This window comes from Notothenia coriiceps, unplaced genomic scaffold, assembly GCF_000735185.1.
Source record: "Notothenia coriiceps isolate Sejong01 unplaced genomic scaffold, NC01 NC01_scaffold00014021, whole genome shotgun sequence".
Classification (NCBI taxonomy): domain Eukaryota; kingdom Metazoa; phylum Chordata; class Actinopteri; order Perciformes; family Nototheniidae; genus Notothenia; species Notothenia coriiceps.
In genome coordinates, this window is record NW_011346722.1 from 1 (window position 1) to 18,638 (window position 18,638).

At 38.5% G+C, this 18,638-nt stretch overlaps 1 protein-coding gene across 1 annotated transcript; it reads right to left on the reverse strand.

The window, feature by feature from the left end:
* Nucleotides 1–8,336: 8,336 nt before the first annotated feature.
* LOC104948291 (rap guanine nucleotide exchange factor 4-like) lies at nucleotides 8,337–12,754 on the reverse strand (the record flags this gene model as incomplete). The annotated part of the gene is made up of 5 exons (XM_010774488.1): nucleotides 12,546–12,754; nucleotides 9,652–9,700; nucleotides 9,269–9,411; nucleotides 9,084–9,172; nucleotides 8,337–8,580 (listed from the first exon to the last, which is right to left on the reverse strand). Coding segments are annotated over exons 2-5 (499 nt in total), but the record flags the coding sequence as incomplete, so codon positions are not given.
* Between the last annotated feature and the right edge of the window lie 5,884 nt (nucleotides 12,755–18,638).

The following is an 18,638-nucleotide window of genomic DNA, read 5'->3' on the forward strand; positions in this document are numbered from 1 at the left end:
GGACACACGGACACACACACACACACACACACACACACACACACACACACACACACACACACACACACACACACACACACACACACACACACACACACACACACACACACACACACACACACACACACACACACACACACACATACACAGCTCTGAACAGAACATCCACTTTTTGTCTAAGTGGTCCCAATGTTTCTGACTCTACACGCGGATGGAAAGCACGCGTACACCTAAAGGCATTTTCAACTGGGTCAATTAATCCGACATTCAGACAGCATGCACAATGGTGTAGTCAGACAGCTTAGAGTATCTGATTCAGTCTCTTAGAAATGATTGAGTTCTTCAAACTAATTTCCATCTCAAGATTATGATCTGTTCCTTCAAGGAAATGTACGCAATGGTGATAAAACATTTACAAAAACAAGGCATCTAAAAGGCAACAAAAAAGCCATTTGAAGACATTTTAACCAGACATACAATCCATTACTAACAGACAGCAACATTTATTTTCTCATAGTAGAGAAGCAAGACCTCATGTTAGATCTTTAGCGGCTCACGTAGTGCAAAGACTATCTGACAGTGATAAAGGAATATCAAATTTATTATTTTTTCACAACATTCACATCATTACAACTCTCTAAAGCTGTCATGAAATGCTTAAGGATTCAACTTTTTAGAATGTATAGATTTTTCAAAGTGGATCCACAACACAACAACACATGAGGACTGATTTGACCTCAGGGTGATGCCAAAGAGTAACGTTTCTCCATGTTTAAACATATTAAAATTACTTTGTGGGTATTTGGATGTCAACTTTAGTGTAGTTTGCCTATGGCGTTTGAATTTATGTTATTGTGACATGTAAAAAGCTGTATGAAAAATACCTGGCTATAGTGTTGACGTAGACTATAGCACGTTGGCAACGTTGGTTTCCTAATTGCATGACTGTATTAGAATATCTCAGCTTTATTTCTAAGAAACACATTTGTATTCTTCACTTAGGTATGACAAATGTCAGTAAATACAGTACCCGCCAACAGCAGCAGAGTGAACGTTCAAATTCAGCAAATTAAGAATTATTATAAGCAATACAAGTCACTTAAATATAGTGTTAATAATCTCAAGTCATTCATAATTGACCCATACTTTTAATGTGAAATGATTTTAAAGCTGAATTGATTTACAGTGTTGTAATATCTTACTTGTGCACATCTTTAGCACTCCCAGGACAGACGGACGTGCAATAGATGCCGTGTCTAAATTAAAAAGATAATACAGTTGTCAGTTACACATGTCCGTCGTTTGAGTTTTTTCTGCCTTCATCGCCACACAGATTTGATCCTTTCATGAAAATAAGGTTTACAAATGTGTTTAATAACAGATGTGCCATGCTGTTTTCCTCCAGTGAAGCTTGGTCAATAGTTAATGCTTATCTGCTCTCAAACACTGACTTCACTGTTTGCAGCAGCAGGAGTATATAATCTCTTAATCCTTCTCAAAACAAAAATGTGTAATCTGTAAAGCTTGTCACCATTGAGGGAGTCCATATCTATATCTGGTGCACATGTTGTTACAATTGAATTCAGAGAAAAGTCTTATTGTTGCCACATCAACACATCAGTGTAGATCTTAATCAAGTCATCTCAGAGCACTTCAGGCTCCTCCTCTGTCTTTCATGCTTGAACACATTATTGCATTGTGAACATTAATGTGCATGACTGCTCTTCTGTGTTTTGAATAATTCACCCCAGATTACATAACCGACATAGTGCAAACTGTTCTCAAGGCAGTCACACTTAAGGCTACTTAACGGAGCATTTAGGAGAAAAAACCCCTCATAAAAGTTTCATTTGTCTCTTCAGATTTATTTTCCCCAAACAGAAGCATTTAGAAAGAATATCAAAAGAACGTTTGTTTTAAATCATACTTTAAGCAAGGAGGAAAATACTGCATGTTTATGTTGACATTTGAATTGCAATATCTGAATATCCTGAAAGTAAGTAAGTCCAGTAACACCAGCAAAAACACTTCTATACACATTTCTCTCCAGCATTGTTTTGACCCATCTTTTAACCAGAGTTTCTCATGCAACAGATGATCTTCAAAAAAGTTTACAAAGGTTACCTAAAGATGCTACCAGCGTCCCATGCAGCCTGTTATTGTTGTCAGAGACTGGGGGGTCCTCCTCTTTATCGGGCAGACAACAAACACTCCTGTAAGTCCAGCTCTGAGAGTCATGGGTCACACACACACATCAACACAGTGATGGAGATGCAGCCGCTCCGTCAGCCCGACACACACTGAGCAGCAGTTGATTACTTAACTCCAGTCACACAAGGGAACATGCTGGATCTCTCCCTCTCTCCCCCCTCCCTCTTTATTGCTCTTACTATCGTTCCGTCTCCCCCCTCTCTCTCTCAATCTCTCCTCTCTCCCTCTCTCCCCCTCTCTCTCCATCTCTCCTCTTTCACTCCCCCTCCCTCTCTATTGCTCTCATGTTTTTCTTTCTCTCTTCTCTCTATCTCTCCCTCCCTCTCTCTTGATCTCTCTTTCTTACTCTCCCTCCTCTCCATCCATCTTTCTTTCTCTTTCTCTCCAATCCTCTCTCCCCTCTCTCTTTATACATATATAATGTATATTGCTCTCTCTCTTCACCCCCTCCCTCTCTTTTGTCTCACTCTGTGTCTTTGAACAAAGTGGCAGCATTTATCTAAACGTGTGAATTTTCCTTTGTGCATCCAATCCAGTTCCTAACTTTACAACAGTATCCTGTTCCTATCACTGATCTCCTTCCTCTCAAGGACACAGACCAGATGGCTTCTTATCTGTGACCTTGTTCTGTATAAAAGCAACAGGACAGCTGCATTAAACTCCCTGAGCACTTCCAACCAAGAAATAAATCAAACCATCAAAAGCTTATAATATGTTTTTTTGATGGCTAAATTGTTCTTGAAACTTTCTACCAATATTTCTTAAAAAATACTACTCAATGTTCTGACAGATGTAGTGAAATGCAGCCTTTGGAACTAGGAAAAAACAATCCTTATATGATACAAAATATTACAACTAACACAATATATTGCCTTATATCACAAAACAATGTAAAATGTAGCACAGTTTATGGGTTTTGTAAATGTCTTATTCCAAAGGTGACTAACTATCATACATGTTTGATGCCTTGAGCCTTATTAAAACATAACCTCAGTGTTTGCTTTTATTTAACTTTCATCTATTATTATTTCTTCATCTATGAGAAACCTACATTTTTAATATTAAGAAAGGGGAAAACATCAAAAAGTATAAAAATAAATAAATAGCTGTCACACAGAGTCAATAGTCCAGATATAGATTGATGTATGTCATTAAATCACGTCATTTTAAATCTGACTTCCTGTCGCTTTACACTCCTGACAGTAAACAGCTTGTGATGGGAAATAATGTTTTATTTTGCTCATCCTGATTCTTGATGGAATAAAGGATTGTATTGAGCAGGAACAAATTAAAGATAAGGCAATTTTACAAAATGTATTCTGGATGTCAATTTGATGGAATAAAGCACTGCAGAAAGAACATATTCCTTTTTCCGTCTTTACTCTGCCTGACAGTAACACATTTGATTTGAAATGATATGATGGATTTGTTTAGTTTGGTTTAAATTCAGTTTAGACAGCTCCTGCATGCTGTGGTTTGACTTGAAGAAACAGATCAACTAAGTGAAATGACAAAAGTATTTGTCAAATGTGTAAACGCATAAACACAGCGGATATATGGGCAATAAATCAGAGAGAAATCTATTTGTATGGCAGCTGAATGACTTCATGCTCAGCATTATATTATCTTCTGGACACGTTGTCTTAAGAGATGTGTTGGTATTTTGTATGTTTATGGTTGATGTAAATAAGACCATTGTATTTCTTTGATTATAATTTCCTCGAAACACGTCACCTTGTGGACTGAATTAAGTATCAAATATTGAGCTGATAATAGAAATCAGCATGGCCAATTAAAGTTTAAATGTTTTATTTTTCAGGTTGTTCGTGTTATGTGCTTTTGATGATCTAACAGCTATATGAGCAGAGGTATGGAAATAAAAAAACTGAAATGTTATGATATAATCTTCCTACTCTTTCCAACACACATCTGCTGTGCACTCGTACAGTATGCCCTGAATGTGGAGTGCTACTTAGAGGCTGAACCACCAGAGGATCCATGTGGCTGCGTTTTGCAACCCCCCTCCACCCAATCCTCAGACACCAGAGGGCACGCTGCGTCCCTGCCACTTCCTGTTCATCAGCCTTCACCACTGGCTGCCCACTAGGCTTCTTCTTCTATGGACCGATGACACAACAACCCCCCCTCTCACTCTCTGCTCAGCACCTAACAGATACGCTCCGAGAACTAAACCCACGTGAAAAATACCTATAACTGTAAGCATCTATAACTCAATGTTGCTCTGCAGGACTTTCCCCTAATGATCTGAAATCAAATCAATGGGTAATCATCTAAAATATTAAAGCTTCCAGAAAACATTAAAAGATGATAAAAGCGGTATTCAGGCCACGCGCAGGCTGACGTGACGGTACGTGAGCTCTCTTATAAACAAAAATCACAATTGTGTGTTCAATCCCGGTGCTCATCGGAAGCAGGAGACAAAGGGAAGAACAAATTGATGAGGAGGCCATCCAAGCTTGGGCCAGCGTGCCTGTGTGTGCTGAGCTCGGCTCATGTCTGCTCTGTTAAACAAACATCACGCGGCTACTCGCTCCCAGGGTTGTAGCAGTCAGCAGCAAAAAAAGAAAATAAACGTTCATCGCATGCATGAAAGGTAACCATAGAGACTAATACATGCACTGGCATGCACTACAGTCACATGCAACACACATTAAAACAAATTGAAAAAGATTTGGGCGAAAAAAGGAAAAATATACGCTGAATAGTTGACATGGACAGTCATGAATAAATAATATGATCCATTGGTTCATTAGGGCAAAGCTGTGCTCACTCTGGTATAGTATTGTAGGAGAAATCAACCAAAGCAGGATATATCTGTGAAGGAAGAGGTGAAAGAGGAGTAGAAGGAAGGAATGGGGGTGTTTAACTTTGTTTAAGGAGACATGTTTTTGAGCTTTAACTAGAAATACAGCCTTGAGGTTGTATTCCTTTGACAAATAGAAAAGTTGCAGTTTACATCAAGGTCAGTACAGACTTTTATGTAGTGAAGACTTTATTATTGTATAAATTTAAAAGGAATGCAAAAAGGGAAGCACATTTCCCCATCTGTTTCAGAGTTATGGTGTTAACTAATTGCCAAACATTTGACATTGACATGATAGCTCCAAAAACAAAAAAGCTGTAAGGTCACTGTGATCTTGACCTTTGACTACGATATTCTAATCAGTTCATCGATGAGTCCAAGTGGACATTAGTGCCAAATTTGAAGAAAAACTGCCTCTCTGCGTTCTTCAGATATTTTTGATACAGAGAATGGATAGGCAGGAAACCCACTGTTGCTGGAGCTGAGACATAATAAAGCCTGTGTGATGTAGATAAACTTCAATTAATTACCCAGACTGGAAGACTGGAAGTCGGAAGTTGGAGCCAGTTTGAGAACTGACTGATAAAGTCTGATGCCATCAGTAACAAGACACGACATTAGCAATTGTTCTGCATTGCAGCAATACTGGGAGGAATAAATGAGCAACAGTGCAGGGAAGAATCATTTGGTGAAACTGTTCTACTAACAACAAATTGTAAGATTCTTGGGGCTATTGTAACGATTACGTGTCAGCGAGCTGATTATGTGAATGTTGATTCGATAGCCCTTCAGTCACAGCTTGGCCGACTTGCAAAGCAAAGCCAGCTCAGCACTTATACCAACAGAAGATCCATGTATTGACGCTGACGCTGTAAATAGTTCATGTTTTTTGGTGAAGTACTACTGGAAACACTACTTAGGGCAAATACAATGAATAAAAAGTTTATTTAGAGAACCAGGCTTGCAGGAATGATAAACCGACGTGAAAAGTTCAAACTTGCTTATTGCACTTGCATATAAGGTGCATATTGAGTTGTGATGTGACAGAATCTTGATCATACATACACATCTTAAACTCAGATTAAAGGTGAGCACAGAGAAACATCTACACCTCCAGAAGATGAATGGGAAAACCATTATACAGCGTACAACAACAAACATCTAATGAAGTAATAACCAAAAAAGTGAAGGGGGACATGATACAGTGGTGGGTGATAACTTTGTAACAAGAAAAATACTCTTCAATAAAATTCGATTTCACCACTAAGCAATAGAGCTGGAAAAGACGACACAAGATTAGGAATAATTGACCTAATGCGGTCAACGTTATTGTTTAGAAAACATACTATATTAACCATCAGAATGAACAAAACTGCAGCTGCATATGTGAAAATGTTAGACTCAAAAAGGGTTAGTGCTATTTCCTATCTACATTCTAGGAATTAAGTGCAACCACACCATTTACTTTCAAGAGAAAAACCCTCCCATGATATCTGGGAAACACTGTGCCGAAACTACTTTGTGTTATAGTTGAATATCACAGTATCACTACACAGTATATCACAGCGCTCAATACATCACAAAACAACCAAGACCAGGGAGATGTAAGGACAATAAAAAACAGTGTGGGCGGGCAAAATCAGAGGCAATAAAGTCTCATACGAAACACACCTTGCTGAAGAGGTCGCCTCAGGGCAGAGGTGAAAAGTGTAGCACAGGATTGTTTCCACGTGATCCTCCGCACACATCTAGACAGGGTAAGTATCTGGTCAAACTGCTGCTGGCCAGTGCACTGACACAATGATCATCTAACGGACACTCATGCCCTTCAGCTCCAGAGGAAATGGGCTGTCTCTGTCAGTGAAGCAGCCCAGAGCAGAGGCTCCAGCAGAGAGGAGAGGGGTCGCTACACAGCGTGAAGCCCAACAACTAACACGCAAGAGATAGGAGTGTGTGGTGGTGACCAACAATAACCAATACTGCTCGTCAAATTAATCAAAAATAAATCTGTACTATTACAATATTTATTTATTTTTTCATTACATTTCTGTCCTGAATGTACATTTTCTTGAATACTGTCTTTTTAAGTACTGTTTTTAGTTACTTTATATTATTTTATGTTATGCTTCCACTACAATGTAGAGGCAAATATTGTACTTTTTATTTCACAACTTTCTTTTTATAACTTAAGTTACTTTAACTATTGAGATTCAGATTAATATTACAAAATAATAAACAAATAGTTAATTATGTATTATAATGGGTTAAGATACAACTTTTTGGTTCCTTTATTGAGCTACCTGGTGAAAATAAACTCATTTACCAGCTACAACATTAAAGTGAACCCATAAAGCATCAAAACATTTAATATTTTAGGTATATTTTGATGCCAGTACGATTATACATTTACTTACTGCAAAACTATTCTGTGTAACAGAGTGTGTGTACACTGTATTACTACTTCGGCTTAATTAAAAATATCTGAGTATCTGTGTAATTCATGTGTAGACTGATTTAGTGCGTATATTAAAGACAGCAGTAAACAAAGAGCCAGAATGATTCTCCTCAGAACTTCATCTCCATCTAGTGTTCAGACAGCATACACCTTCTAAACACTGATAAAACTAGTATATTGTCAAAAGCTTACACATACTTCAGACCGTTAAATTAATAGAAATGTGAATCTCACGCTATTCCTCGAGAGTGGCACAACAATTATTCATGATTGAAACTCTACTAATCAACAAGGCACCTTGCCTATACACCACCTACGCTTTGGCTTGTGCTTAGCTCCATTCGTCACGGTTTTCACATTCAACATGAAAAAACTGAGACAGGTGGCTGTTCCCTGGCTTACATCAGCCCCCTCAGAGAGTAAGTCAGAGAATAAAGGATGATTAGACAAAGAGTCTGCCTTTAAGCGATCCACTCAGCTGGGCTTTTTCCTGCAATCAATTACCTTTACATAACATCAAGAATCACATTTGCAATAAAATATGTAAGAAACCAAATGCCATATTTAACATGTTATTGCAGGTGATTATATTAATAGGATTCCTGTTTTATACCAGCCTCAGAATCAGGCTGTATTTTTTTTAACTTTATTATTTAATTGATAAAGTGTGGGGGAGTCAGCACAGATACAGAAATCTATGACTAGGCTAACATCAGTCCAGAGTTCAATACATTCTTGGTGGTATACCTTGTGTATTCTTTAATGTCTTTAATTAACAGGGAGACAAACTCAAAAACGTGGACATATTTAGCGTGCAGCCCTTCAGATTGTGATACAAGCAACTACCTTGAGTTAATCTCAGATATGTGTCACAATCTGCAATGTAGCCAGAGAATGTATGTAGGGCAATACAAGTACAGATGGAGCAGAGAGAGGAACCCACCTCCCACAGAGACCTGAACTCCCTCTGCTCGATGCGTAGGAGCTCACTGAATTCCCTCGTGACAATGGTGGCATGCCGGGGGGTGTTATCCAGGATGGACTCTCCAAATGCTGTGCCGGTGCCCAGCGTGCATATAGTAACAGCATCCTGTAACAGAAACAGAGAGGAGGCTACACATGGATAATTCCTCACTAAGGATACAAAAATACCGCAAGAAAATATGCCGTTAATTTAAGCATAATTTAATGTCCTTTTTCTGCTAGATGAAAGGCCTTTGTGTGAGGCACTTGAGGAGCACTGATCAGATCACTCTCAAAGGCTACGGGCAATCACCTGAACACTTGTGTGACATAAATGGATACACTCCAGTGTGCAGAGAAATTACTCCAATCAGCTCCTAGACAACCTCACTGAGGTGGATTAAGCTGCAGTATTAAAAACATTAAGCATTGTTATAAACAGGATGCTCTTTACAGCCCACACTCCGAACAAGCTTGGGGTTAGACGGTGAATTTCAAGTGTCGGACAAAATTATTAAAATCTTCATAGAAAGACTGTAACATTTAGAAGATAATGCAGATTTTTTTAGGCCCAAATATCCACACCAAAGAACATGTCTTAAACAAAAGATGGATGTGTATCAGCCGTACCTGATAACTTGATGTCTCTGAAACTCTGACATCCAGTGAACCAGAGATGACCGCATACCAGCTGGTGCCAATGTCTCCTTGGCGATACACTAATGATCACAGCAGTTAATCAAATTAAATCAGCATGTTTTTCGTACGGTACCAGATTTACAATATGACAGTCTCAGATCCTGTTTTTGACTTACATGTGATGCCTTTCTCCAAGCACACATAGAATCCACACAGGCAAATCTGCTGCAACAAACTGGGGTGAAATCTCTCGAAGGCCTTCACATTTTTCAGGCGAGCCAGAATGATGTCAACATCTTCCCCAGAGCGCTCTGCTGGCCTGGAGAAAGAAAAAGAATACCATACAGGTGACTGCTAAAACAAATGTACATACTGTAAGGTACCTACAGTATAGGCTGCAGAGACCATCAGTCAGTGCACGTTGGCCTGGTTTCTGAAACATCAGAAATTATGGTGAGTGAAACCTATTTAAATTCTGGTTTCCTGTTACAGCTCCTGTCATAACTTATAATAACATTTGTACAACAAAGAGGTAACGAAAAAAGGTCAGAATCCACACCTGCACTCTTTTGTGGTCTTCATGAAATTAGAAGCTGAAGAAATGTGTGCTGTAACACAGTGAATCAAGAAACACAGGAAGAATGGTTAAGGCAATCGAAAGACATAATATTTCATATATCGTAATTTTGATCAAATACCCATAAATTGTTCAGCACTAATTTTTCTTCACTGATAACTATCACCTCTTGTGCCGCACCTAGTAAAGCTTAGGAAGTTTAGTCAAGAAGAGTCATTTTATTTTCCAACTCAAACAGCTGAGTGATCATCTCATTGCTGTCAAATGTAAAATGATAATGTCACCAAAGACTCGCATGTCTCTTCAACTTTTCCTTTTGAGTAAACTACATCAAATGAGATCCCAGATCACAATAGATTATACCGATCTGTGTTAGATTGAGATAAAATATTTTTTTTCAGTGTTTAATGCTCAACATTAACAGTCAAGAATTGACTATGAGGAGCTTTGCAAGTGTTTGTGAAACTTATCTCCTTTAGCCTTTACTCAAACTGGCTCATGCTCCCTGTGCTGCCCACTGACCATTTTGTTTTAAGTGCATCTATAAAAAGAGACTTTTTACATAAGTATGAAATTGGTTACAGTAACTCTATACATTGTTGTTTATCACATGGAAAGAAATGCTGATCACAAAACAGATGAGTCAGGTTGTGTTTTATCCCTCTCACTCCTCTGTTGCCTGTATTACATTGCCCCAAATGTGTTCCACTGAATCTAGAGAGTCTGATGTAACATGTGGGTGGTTGTACTGTAGCTTACATCACCTTTGAATCCATCCTTTAAAACATAAATCAAACTGCATCCAAAGTTCATTAAAGGAACACTTTGCTTGCTTCATTCCTTCAACAACCATCTGACTTATGTAGCTCTATATTATGTCACAGTACAGTAAGTGTTTTCTCCAAGCACATCATGTCTTCCCTAGCAACCTTATCTCTTTGCTTTGCTCTTTGTGATGGGACTGAATGATCACACCTGGTCCACTCCCATAGCATTAACTGAGTAAGCCTACCCTGCATTATATCAGCACTGCGTACACAGGGGGGCAACAGAGAGATGTGTGGGAGCCCGAGTTTCAAAGCCAGGGTGTATATTTGGAAACCAACCAAGTCAAAACAAAATCAAAAAATGCGGATTTAGAGTCTGAGTGAGGACAGAATGTTTTCATCACGAGGCAGCTTGTTGCAGTATTAACACTACTTAACCTAGAGTAGCAACTGTTTCTCACCTACAGTATAGTTACAGAGCGTGAGACTGCAAAGTGTAAGATGGGTTAGTAAAATGTGGCAATATTAACAGCTGTGGTTTTTGTGCTCACTTGTCCAATACGTTTTCATATGCTGTAAAGATCTGCATGGAAATATATATGTTATCATCTGACAACAATAAAGTGAAGTATATTTGCTACAGGTGTTTGCTTGGAAACGGAGGATCATACTAGAACCGTTTGATTTGAGCAACAAAGGCATCTTCTAGATCCAAGCAGAGGATGTCACTGTGTAAACACATCTGGAACACTGCGTCACCTTGATGTTCAAAGCTGACGCACTTTGGACCTTTTGTTTGTCACAGACCCTTTCTGGTCCATTTACACCTGAGCAGCATCCAACATCCCTGCCTGTTTGGCTCCTAAAACACTCATTTTCACTTTCCAATATTTTCAATCCAAGTGTTTTAATTCAAAATGTAAAATCTAGCTAGTGCAATGCCTTAAACAAAATATAAGGAGGGTGTGAAATAAGGGATTATGCACTTATTTGAATGCACTTCATATTGTGTATGCTGGCAGTTGTCTCTTGTCATGCACTTTGTATCTTGCATTATAATTCCTTTTGTTTTTTTATGCGGCAGCCTTTATGTCTAAAACTAATTTCCCCAGAGAAAAATAAAGCAATCTTGACTCGACTTAAATTAATTAATGTGGATATCATGTACCCAAAGACCTTGCTGTGTAGATGATAGACGTGTACACTATAGTTGTGCGACACTGCCTATGTCAGTAGTGATGCAAAATGATGATGATTCATAAATATGTGAAAGACAACCCTAGTGTGTTTTTATAGCTTTCAAAATCAGGCTGCGTAAAAAAATACCTTTTTTTTTCAAGAATTGTAGTCCAAAAAGTAATCGTATGGTATATTAGCACCAACATATCTGGAGCACTGTTGTCCTAGACTGTGTTGTAAATTATGTACCAATTAATCAGGTACATGTATTATTCAAGCAGTCAATATGGCTCCTTCTCTGCTTTTTATAAAGATCATATATGATCTTAGCATTACATGGTAACATGCTAATAAACTTTTTTTTTTTGTAATGTTAACATGCTCTTGTTAATGTAAATTAGGCATGTACCTTGTATGCAAACAGTTTTAGGTAGCAGTCAGAGTATTCTACCTAGACATTGATCAAAATCCAAGTAGGTGAGTAACAGTGTCTGCAGCAGCTGGAGGGTAGTTTATCAGTCAGTGATTCATGCAGTCAGTGGTTAAAAAATATATTTCAAACAGCAAAACCTAAAGTTAGTGGCCTTGTTAATTAGATTGTTGTTCCTCGCTTCACAGCGGTCATTTAGTTTGTTTGCAGCAACATGGTTTGCAGCCCAAATTAACTCGTGTCCTGAAAACGCAACACTATGCTGACATGGCCTTTCAAGGATGCCTAATTCAATCTCAGGAGCATTAAGTCTTAACTACGTTGGGAAATTAAAACTACAAAGCCAAAAATCTTAGCTCCTGAAAGCTCCTTAACTTAGCTCCTGAATCACAGCGCCGAAGCTCTGCTGGAAAAACAGAAATCGCGTTAATATTCCATCAATCTTCCCTTGCACAGTGGCTTGAAACGAGCAGCAGTGAGTCAGTGACATATAAAAATACCTTTTATCCAGACAAATAATCCACTCGGCAGATTCCGAAGAATGTGAAGAAGTGTGTGCTGCTACCATCTTTGGATCCTGCTGCTGTGGAGGTAGAGAGGGCTGGACTAAAACACCTGCCTTCAGTCTTCACTCATTCCCCGCTGACAGTCAGTGAGCTGCTGTCCCCAGATCTGCTGCTGCTGATCTCTACAGCTGACCGGGAGCAGAATGGGAACACATGAGAGGGGGTGTTCAATGAGTGTGAGTGAGTGAGTGGTGAGGTTTAGTTGCTTTTGAGAAAAAACGTGACTCACTTTGCTAAGCTGAAAAAAAGGAGGTAAGTTTATTCAGCCTTTAAAGAAACAATTAGAAAAATCACATGCTGCAGAAACTGGCAGAGAAACGATTAATATGATGGTGGGAAATACATCTGTCTCTCATTCATGCTATTTACTTTGTTTAGTTGATAAGTCATAAAACACATTTTGAATTTGTATTGATTAGCCCAAAATATTCTGTATAATAATATATATTTTCACCACTGCAAAGATTTCTCCTGCTTTTTATTATGTATTGCAATTGTTAATACTCATCTAAAATAAATGTCTTTATCTTTTTGTTTAATTTGTATCACTTCAAATTAATCTTTTACACACGTATGCATTCTGCTCTTGTTTTAGTCATTGTCTTAACTGGTTGTGTGTTTTCATACCAAGTAGCTTCACACACAACCTTCTCAGAGCTGATCATTTGATTAAAGTTTTGTTATCTTTATTTTAATGTTCACAGTGGTCATCTACATTTATAAGCAATGCCAAGTGCATGCTACTTAGAAAGAGTGTTTTAAGGGGGCATATATAAAGCACTTTGCCAACTGCTAAGGAAGTATTATATGAGCTCAAATTGTTCAATTCAACATACACTAAATGTTTCACTCAGTTACCAGCTAGCTATCTAATGTAACAATAAATCATGCTTTCATTGAATTAATGTTTTTCATGTATTCCACTTCAGAGTTGCTTTGGAGGTTGCAGGTTTCCTTATAAACCGCCAACTTTTTGAGGTGGAATATGTTAATATAGTGGTGTGAATTAAATGTTATTTGGGAGAGAGAGTGTCCTTCCCTGATGTAAAACGGTCCTGTTAGATATCTAATACAACACAATCTGTAAAATGTTAACAATGGTTTAACAGTTTTGAAACGTGTGAAATGTATCACACATTGCTGCTCATACTAGCTACTGTCTTTACTCTTCTCACTCCCACATCTCACTGATGTTCAAAACGTGACTGTGAAATGTTTTTTCTCATTGAAGCAACCTTGTGATAGTAGGGGACATTCTCATGTTGCAACGTGCATGAGTGCATACATTCACCATGAAGAGATTGGTTGCAGGTGGAGGACATGTTCTAAAGTGGCCAGTCAGCACAATAAGGCACTTCTGCACAGAGGGATTTCAGTATGATGGAAATGCATATGGATGACCTTATAGAATAACACACATGACCATCATGGGCATCCACATGATAGTTAATCAGGAATGTATGTAGACTTGTCTTCTTTCAAAGTAGAATGGCCCTGAGAAAAGGATGCTTTGTAATAAGCGTTCACATAATAAAAGGGTCATTGCTCCTCAGTTCCCTTGGCAACAAACTGCAACTGAGACAGAAGTAACACGACTAAGAGGTTGAGCTCCACAATGCCTTCTGTGCTGTCAAGAGTGTGAAGAAAACTGTTTGCTTATTTCTTTTGTATCTCTTTAACCTAACAGTTGCTGATCAATCAGTCATTTGTTTGTTTGTATTTTGTTTTTGATGATTAGAATTACAAGTAAAATCATATGTATTCACATCTATGTCTATATTTATGTACTTGACGATTGCAATACTTACTGCACAAAACGTAGTATTAAACGTCCCCTATTATACTGTTCTCATCAATATATTATAGGTCTCAGATATACACAAACAGGGCCGCCCCTGGCCAACTTGTGGCCCAACGCAAAGTTATGTGATGAGGCCCTCTGTGTCGCGAACGATGAGGCTCCCTCCGTGAGGTGAGGCTCCCTCCGCGAGGTGAGGCCCCACGCAGTCTGTGTGATCTGCGTGTAGGGAGGGGCGGGCCTGTATACAAAACATGTCTCTAAAGTGTTTGGCTCGAAATACCAAACAGATCATTGCAGCATCCCATAAACCCCTCTGTTTCAGCCCAGTTTCAAAAGTGCTGATTCTCTGTCTTTTACTTTAGAAGAAAATAAGGAGCCCCTTCCCACGCCCCTCTGAGAGATATTTGGTTAAAAAGAACACAGTGGTGCTATAGGAGGACATTCAGGTGATAAGGTGGGGGGGGTTACCTTGGTTGGTGATTGGCTAATGGTTACACAACTCAAACAATCGTTATGACATCATAAAGTGGCCAAAATCTGATCAGCTCATTTTCAGACAGGTTTTTATATAGTGAGCGAATCTTTTTTCCTGAAACTTTCAGAATCTCTTTACACAGAGGGGAGACATGTTTATGTATAAAAGACATGAAAAAGTGGATTTTGCATAATAGGTGGTGTGTATGAGTGCATTGAAATCCTTGAGAATCTTTAAATGGTGTGATGAAATGTATAGTACAATACTGATCTTTCCATGAATTTCATAGAACGTACATAGTCATTGCTTTTAAGGGGGTGAAAAGAGCCCGTAACTGACCTAAACTATTTTAGAAAATTAAGAAAAACATTTTTTAAGTATAACCAATGTGATATCTTTTCATGGGGCCCAAAATCCCTGGCGGCGCCCCTGGGTATGAGGATGAAGATGAAAGAAATCACTGTTTTTTTTAAATATTTGATCAATATCAATATCTTAAATATTGTACTTCTATCTGCCACTAGATGGAAGCATTGTTTCTGTTTAAGGTACAAAAACAGAATCATGCTGCCTTGGCTTGATTTACAAGACTGTTTGGAAATGTAACTCTGACTCTGAAATATTCAATTTTCATTAGTATGAGCAGACATATTTGTGTGCAGTTCCAAAGATGTTTTGCATTTTAGAGAGTTCATTTTGATAAAGAGTTGAGGGCCACACTGATTACACATTGTATACATTTCTATTGTCTATGGTCCTCCTGAGCATGGAGAGAATTTTGTCTTTTGACAAAATATGTTAACTTAAGGTCAATTTACTAGATTTGTATTACAGGAAATGGACCTTCAGGTAATTCTTTTAAATGACTGTTCCAGTAAAACCACACACATTTTGAAGTTGCACCTTCATCTTTTTCTCTCTAAAAGACCAGCATTACCCTTTCCATCACGCTGTCGCTGATGCAAGACTGAGCTCAGGCCAGGGAATGCACAACACAAAACACACATTCTAGTTACACTGCATACCTTCAACTCACAGCAGCATCACAGCAACACATAACAATTAGTAAAAATGTCAATATGCACTGCAGTGCTTTGCCAATGTGCCTTTGTCACTACTTCTAGTGATCTGATGGCTCCTAAAACACTGCAAATGATTGCTCCTATTGCCGTTGCAAGTAGGTGTGCAAACCATCCTGTATCCTGAAAACACAATCAAATAGCTTTCCATATTTAAAAGCACCCAGCTGACGGTGGCAATATTTAACATTCAACCCTCTTCAGGAAGAGGGAACAATGGCCTCATAGAGAAAGGTTTGTTTTGTTAGTTGTGGTCTGATTGAGTTTGAGACATTTTGTCAAAGATTCCACTGACCGGCACTTCACCTGCTCACGTTTTCATTCGGCTTGACTTGTTCATTCTTGTTGTTTGAAGGGTTGCTATAGAGATCGCTGGCCTGGCTTCGGCGTGCCATCTTACCCCTGGGAGAAAGCCCACTGACTGTGTATATATGGCTTTTCAGACCCACAGTTGCTAGGAGATGATCCAGCAAGCTGGCAATGGTAAACACACAGACACATGCAACCCTTATGTGCACACACAGCATCATTTCAGATGCAGATGAGCATTTGGAAAGACAGTTGATACTACTGGAATGTGAAGCTCTTATAAGTAAGTGTACAATATTGAAAGTAATGTGTTTCCTCATGTAAGATGAACATTTTGAGATGTATGAATAGTTGGAGAGGACATAGGTCTCACTTAAAAGACCAACGTACACATTCCAGAGTCAAAGGAAATGTGATCCATCATTAAACATTTCTTATCTCTCACTCCCAGTCTGAGAGCTCACATCCCCTGAGCCAAATGTAAATGGATTTACATAAAACAAATGAATAAAGAACCCATAGGAAAGATGTACGTTAGTGGTAGGCTAATACTAAGCTTTAAAAAACCTCATTCATCAGATAAGACCTAACATTTTCCTCGACATAACTACTCTGTAGCCATGTTCGTATGACAAATAAAGAACCTTGATAACCAAGACTTAAATGGAATGTGAGGGCTGATAGCTGCAGAGGAAATGCCTGAGGACTGGACCTTTTCCAGAGAAGTCTCCCTGAATGTTTTTAAACATTAATTTACAACTTTGATATGATGGGATGTAATAGCCTTAAAATAAAGCACTATTTACATAATATGCTCATAATTCATTTATCTAATAATCAAACGCAAATGGTAATGCTCCCTGGGTGGAAACTCTCAGTGTTGAGAGTTTAATATTTTATCTTTTGTAGGATTAAAAATGTAAATGGATTTACACTTTAGGCAACTGAAGAAATGGTCATGTCTTCTAAATAGATCACCATCTGCTTATAGGCCTCCTGCTGCGGCCTGGTTCATATTTATAAATAATTACATCCTTCTTTGCATATTGTTACATAATAATCACCTCTTTTTCGTAAAAAGTTACAAAAGTGTGTACGTTCAAGATGTATAAAGATGTAATCAAACATAAGATACACGTTTAAACTATGTACAATTTTTTATTTTAAAGCCATTGTCTTTTACAAAATAATGACCTGATGAATGTTATTACATTTGTAAATAAACAATGACGCAATGTCGTCTTGTAAAAGATATTCAAATATTCATTTGAGATCAAAGAACATCTTCTCCCACATGCTCTGGCTTCTATTTCCTAGTTCTTTCTGATTGGATGATATTTTTGCAATGTAGGTTCTCAGCCACAGAGGAAACCTGACTACACTTTCATTCAGTATCTTTGCAGCAAATCTCATGAAAACATAATCTCTTTATTTCCTGAATCAAATAGGTATGAAATGTTGGTTCTGCAACTTATTATTCTCTGGAGAGGTGACCTGATTTTTAACATGAAATAAGAAAATACTAATATATTATGCTTTGAAATGTAATCCTTTCTAAACTTTGGTTTTGTGAAATCACTTCAGAATATATTTTCAGCTAAATTAATTTGGATTTCAATATGTAAAAAGGTATTAATTAGAAAATGTGCACAGCCATAGCAATAATATGCAGGATATAGGATCTCTGTAAAATGACCCACTTAAATTGAGGTGAAATATATGGTTAAACCCAACTTGCATTTCCTGATGCATGTTTATACAGTATATATATTATGTAAGCACTTTGACACGCAGTTTGTGTATGAAATAGTATACTAATACACTTCCTCCGCCTTGTTGTTGGTTAAACCTTACTGTTACCTGAAGGTAGTTCTACAGATTCATTTAGATTTTTGTCAGATGTTGTATTTTTCTTCCAGAATGCACTTCATCCCTTCAGTTAAACTATACACATCCACGCTAATGCCATAACTGCCTTCAGGCTAAACAAGGTGCCTCATAATCAGCCAGTACCTGTGGCATTGTGCTGACTGAGTCATAGCCGGATGTATAACTCATGGGGCCTTGGGGCATCATTCGCTGTTTGTTTGTCTGTGTGCTAGTGACTTATTCGACCGGCCCACCTCGGTACCGGCCCATTGGGATTTGTCCCGAACGTCCCAATGGCCAGTCCGCCACTGGCTTTAGGTGAGCTCTAATATACAGTAAGCCCTTTCCCACGCCTTTCTCCTTCAACTCCTCCAGTCTGTGAGCTGTGGAGAAAGAGAGGAGGGGAGGGGGTGGAGCTGGTGGTGGGTTACAGTTCTGGAATGTGTGCGCGCTCCCGACTCTCTCTGTTCTCGTCGGCCGCGCCGCGCAGCACA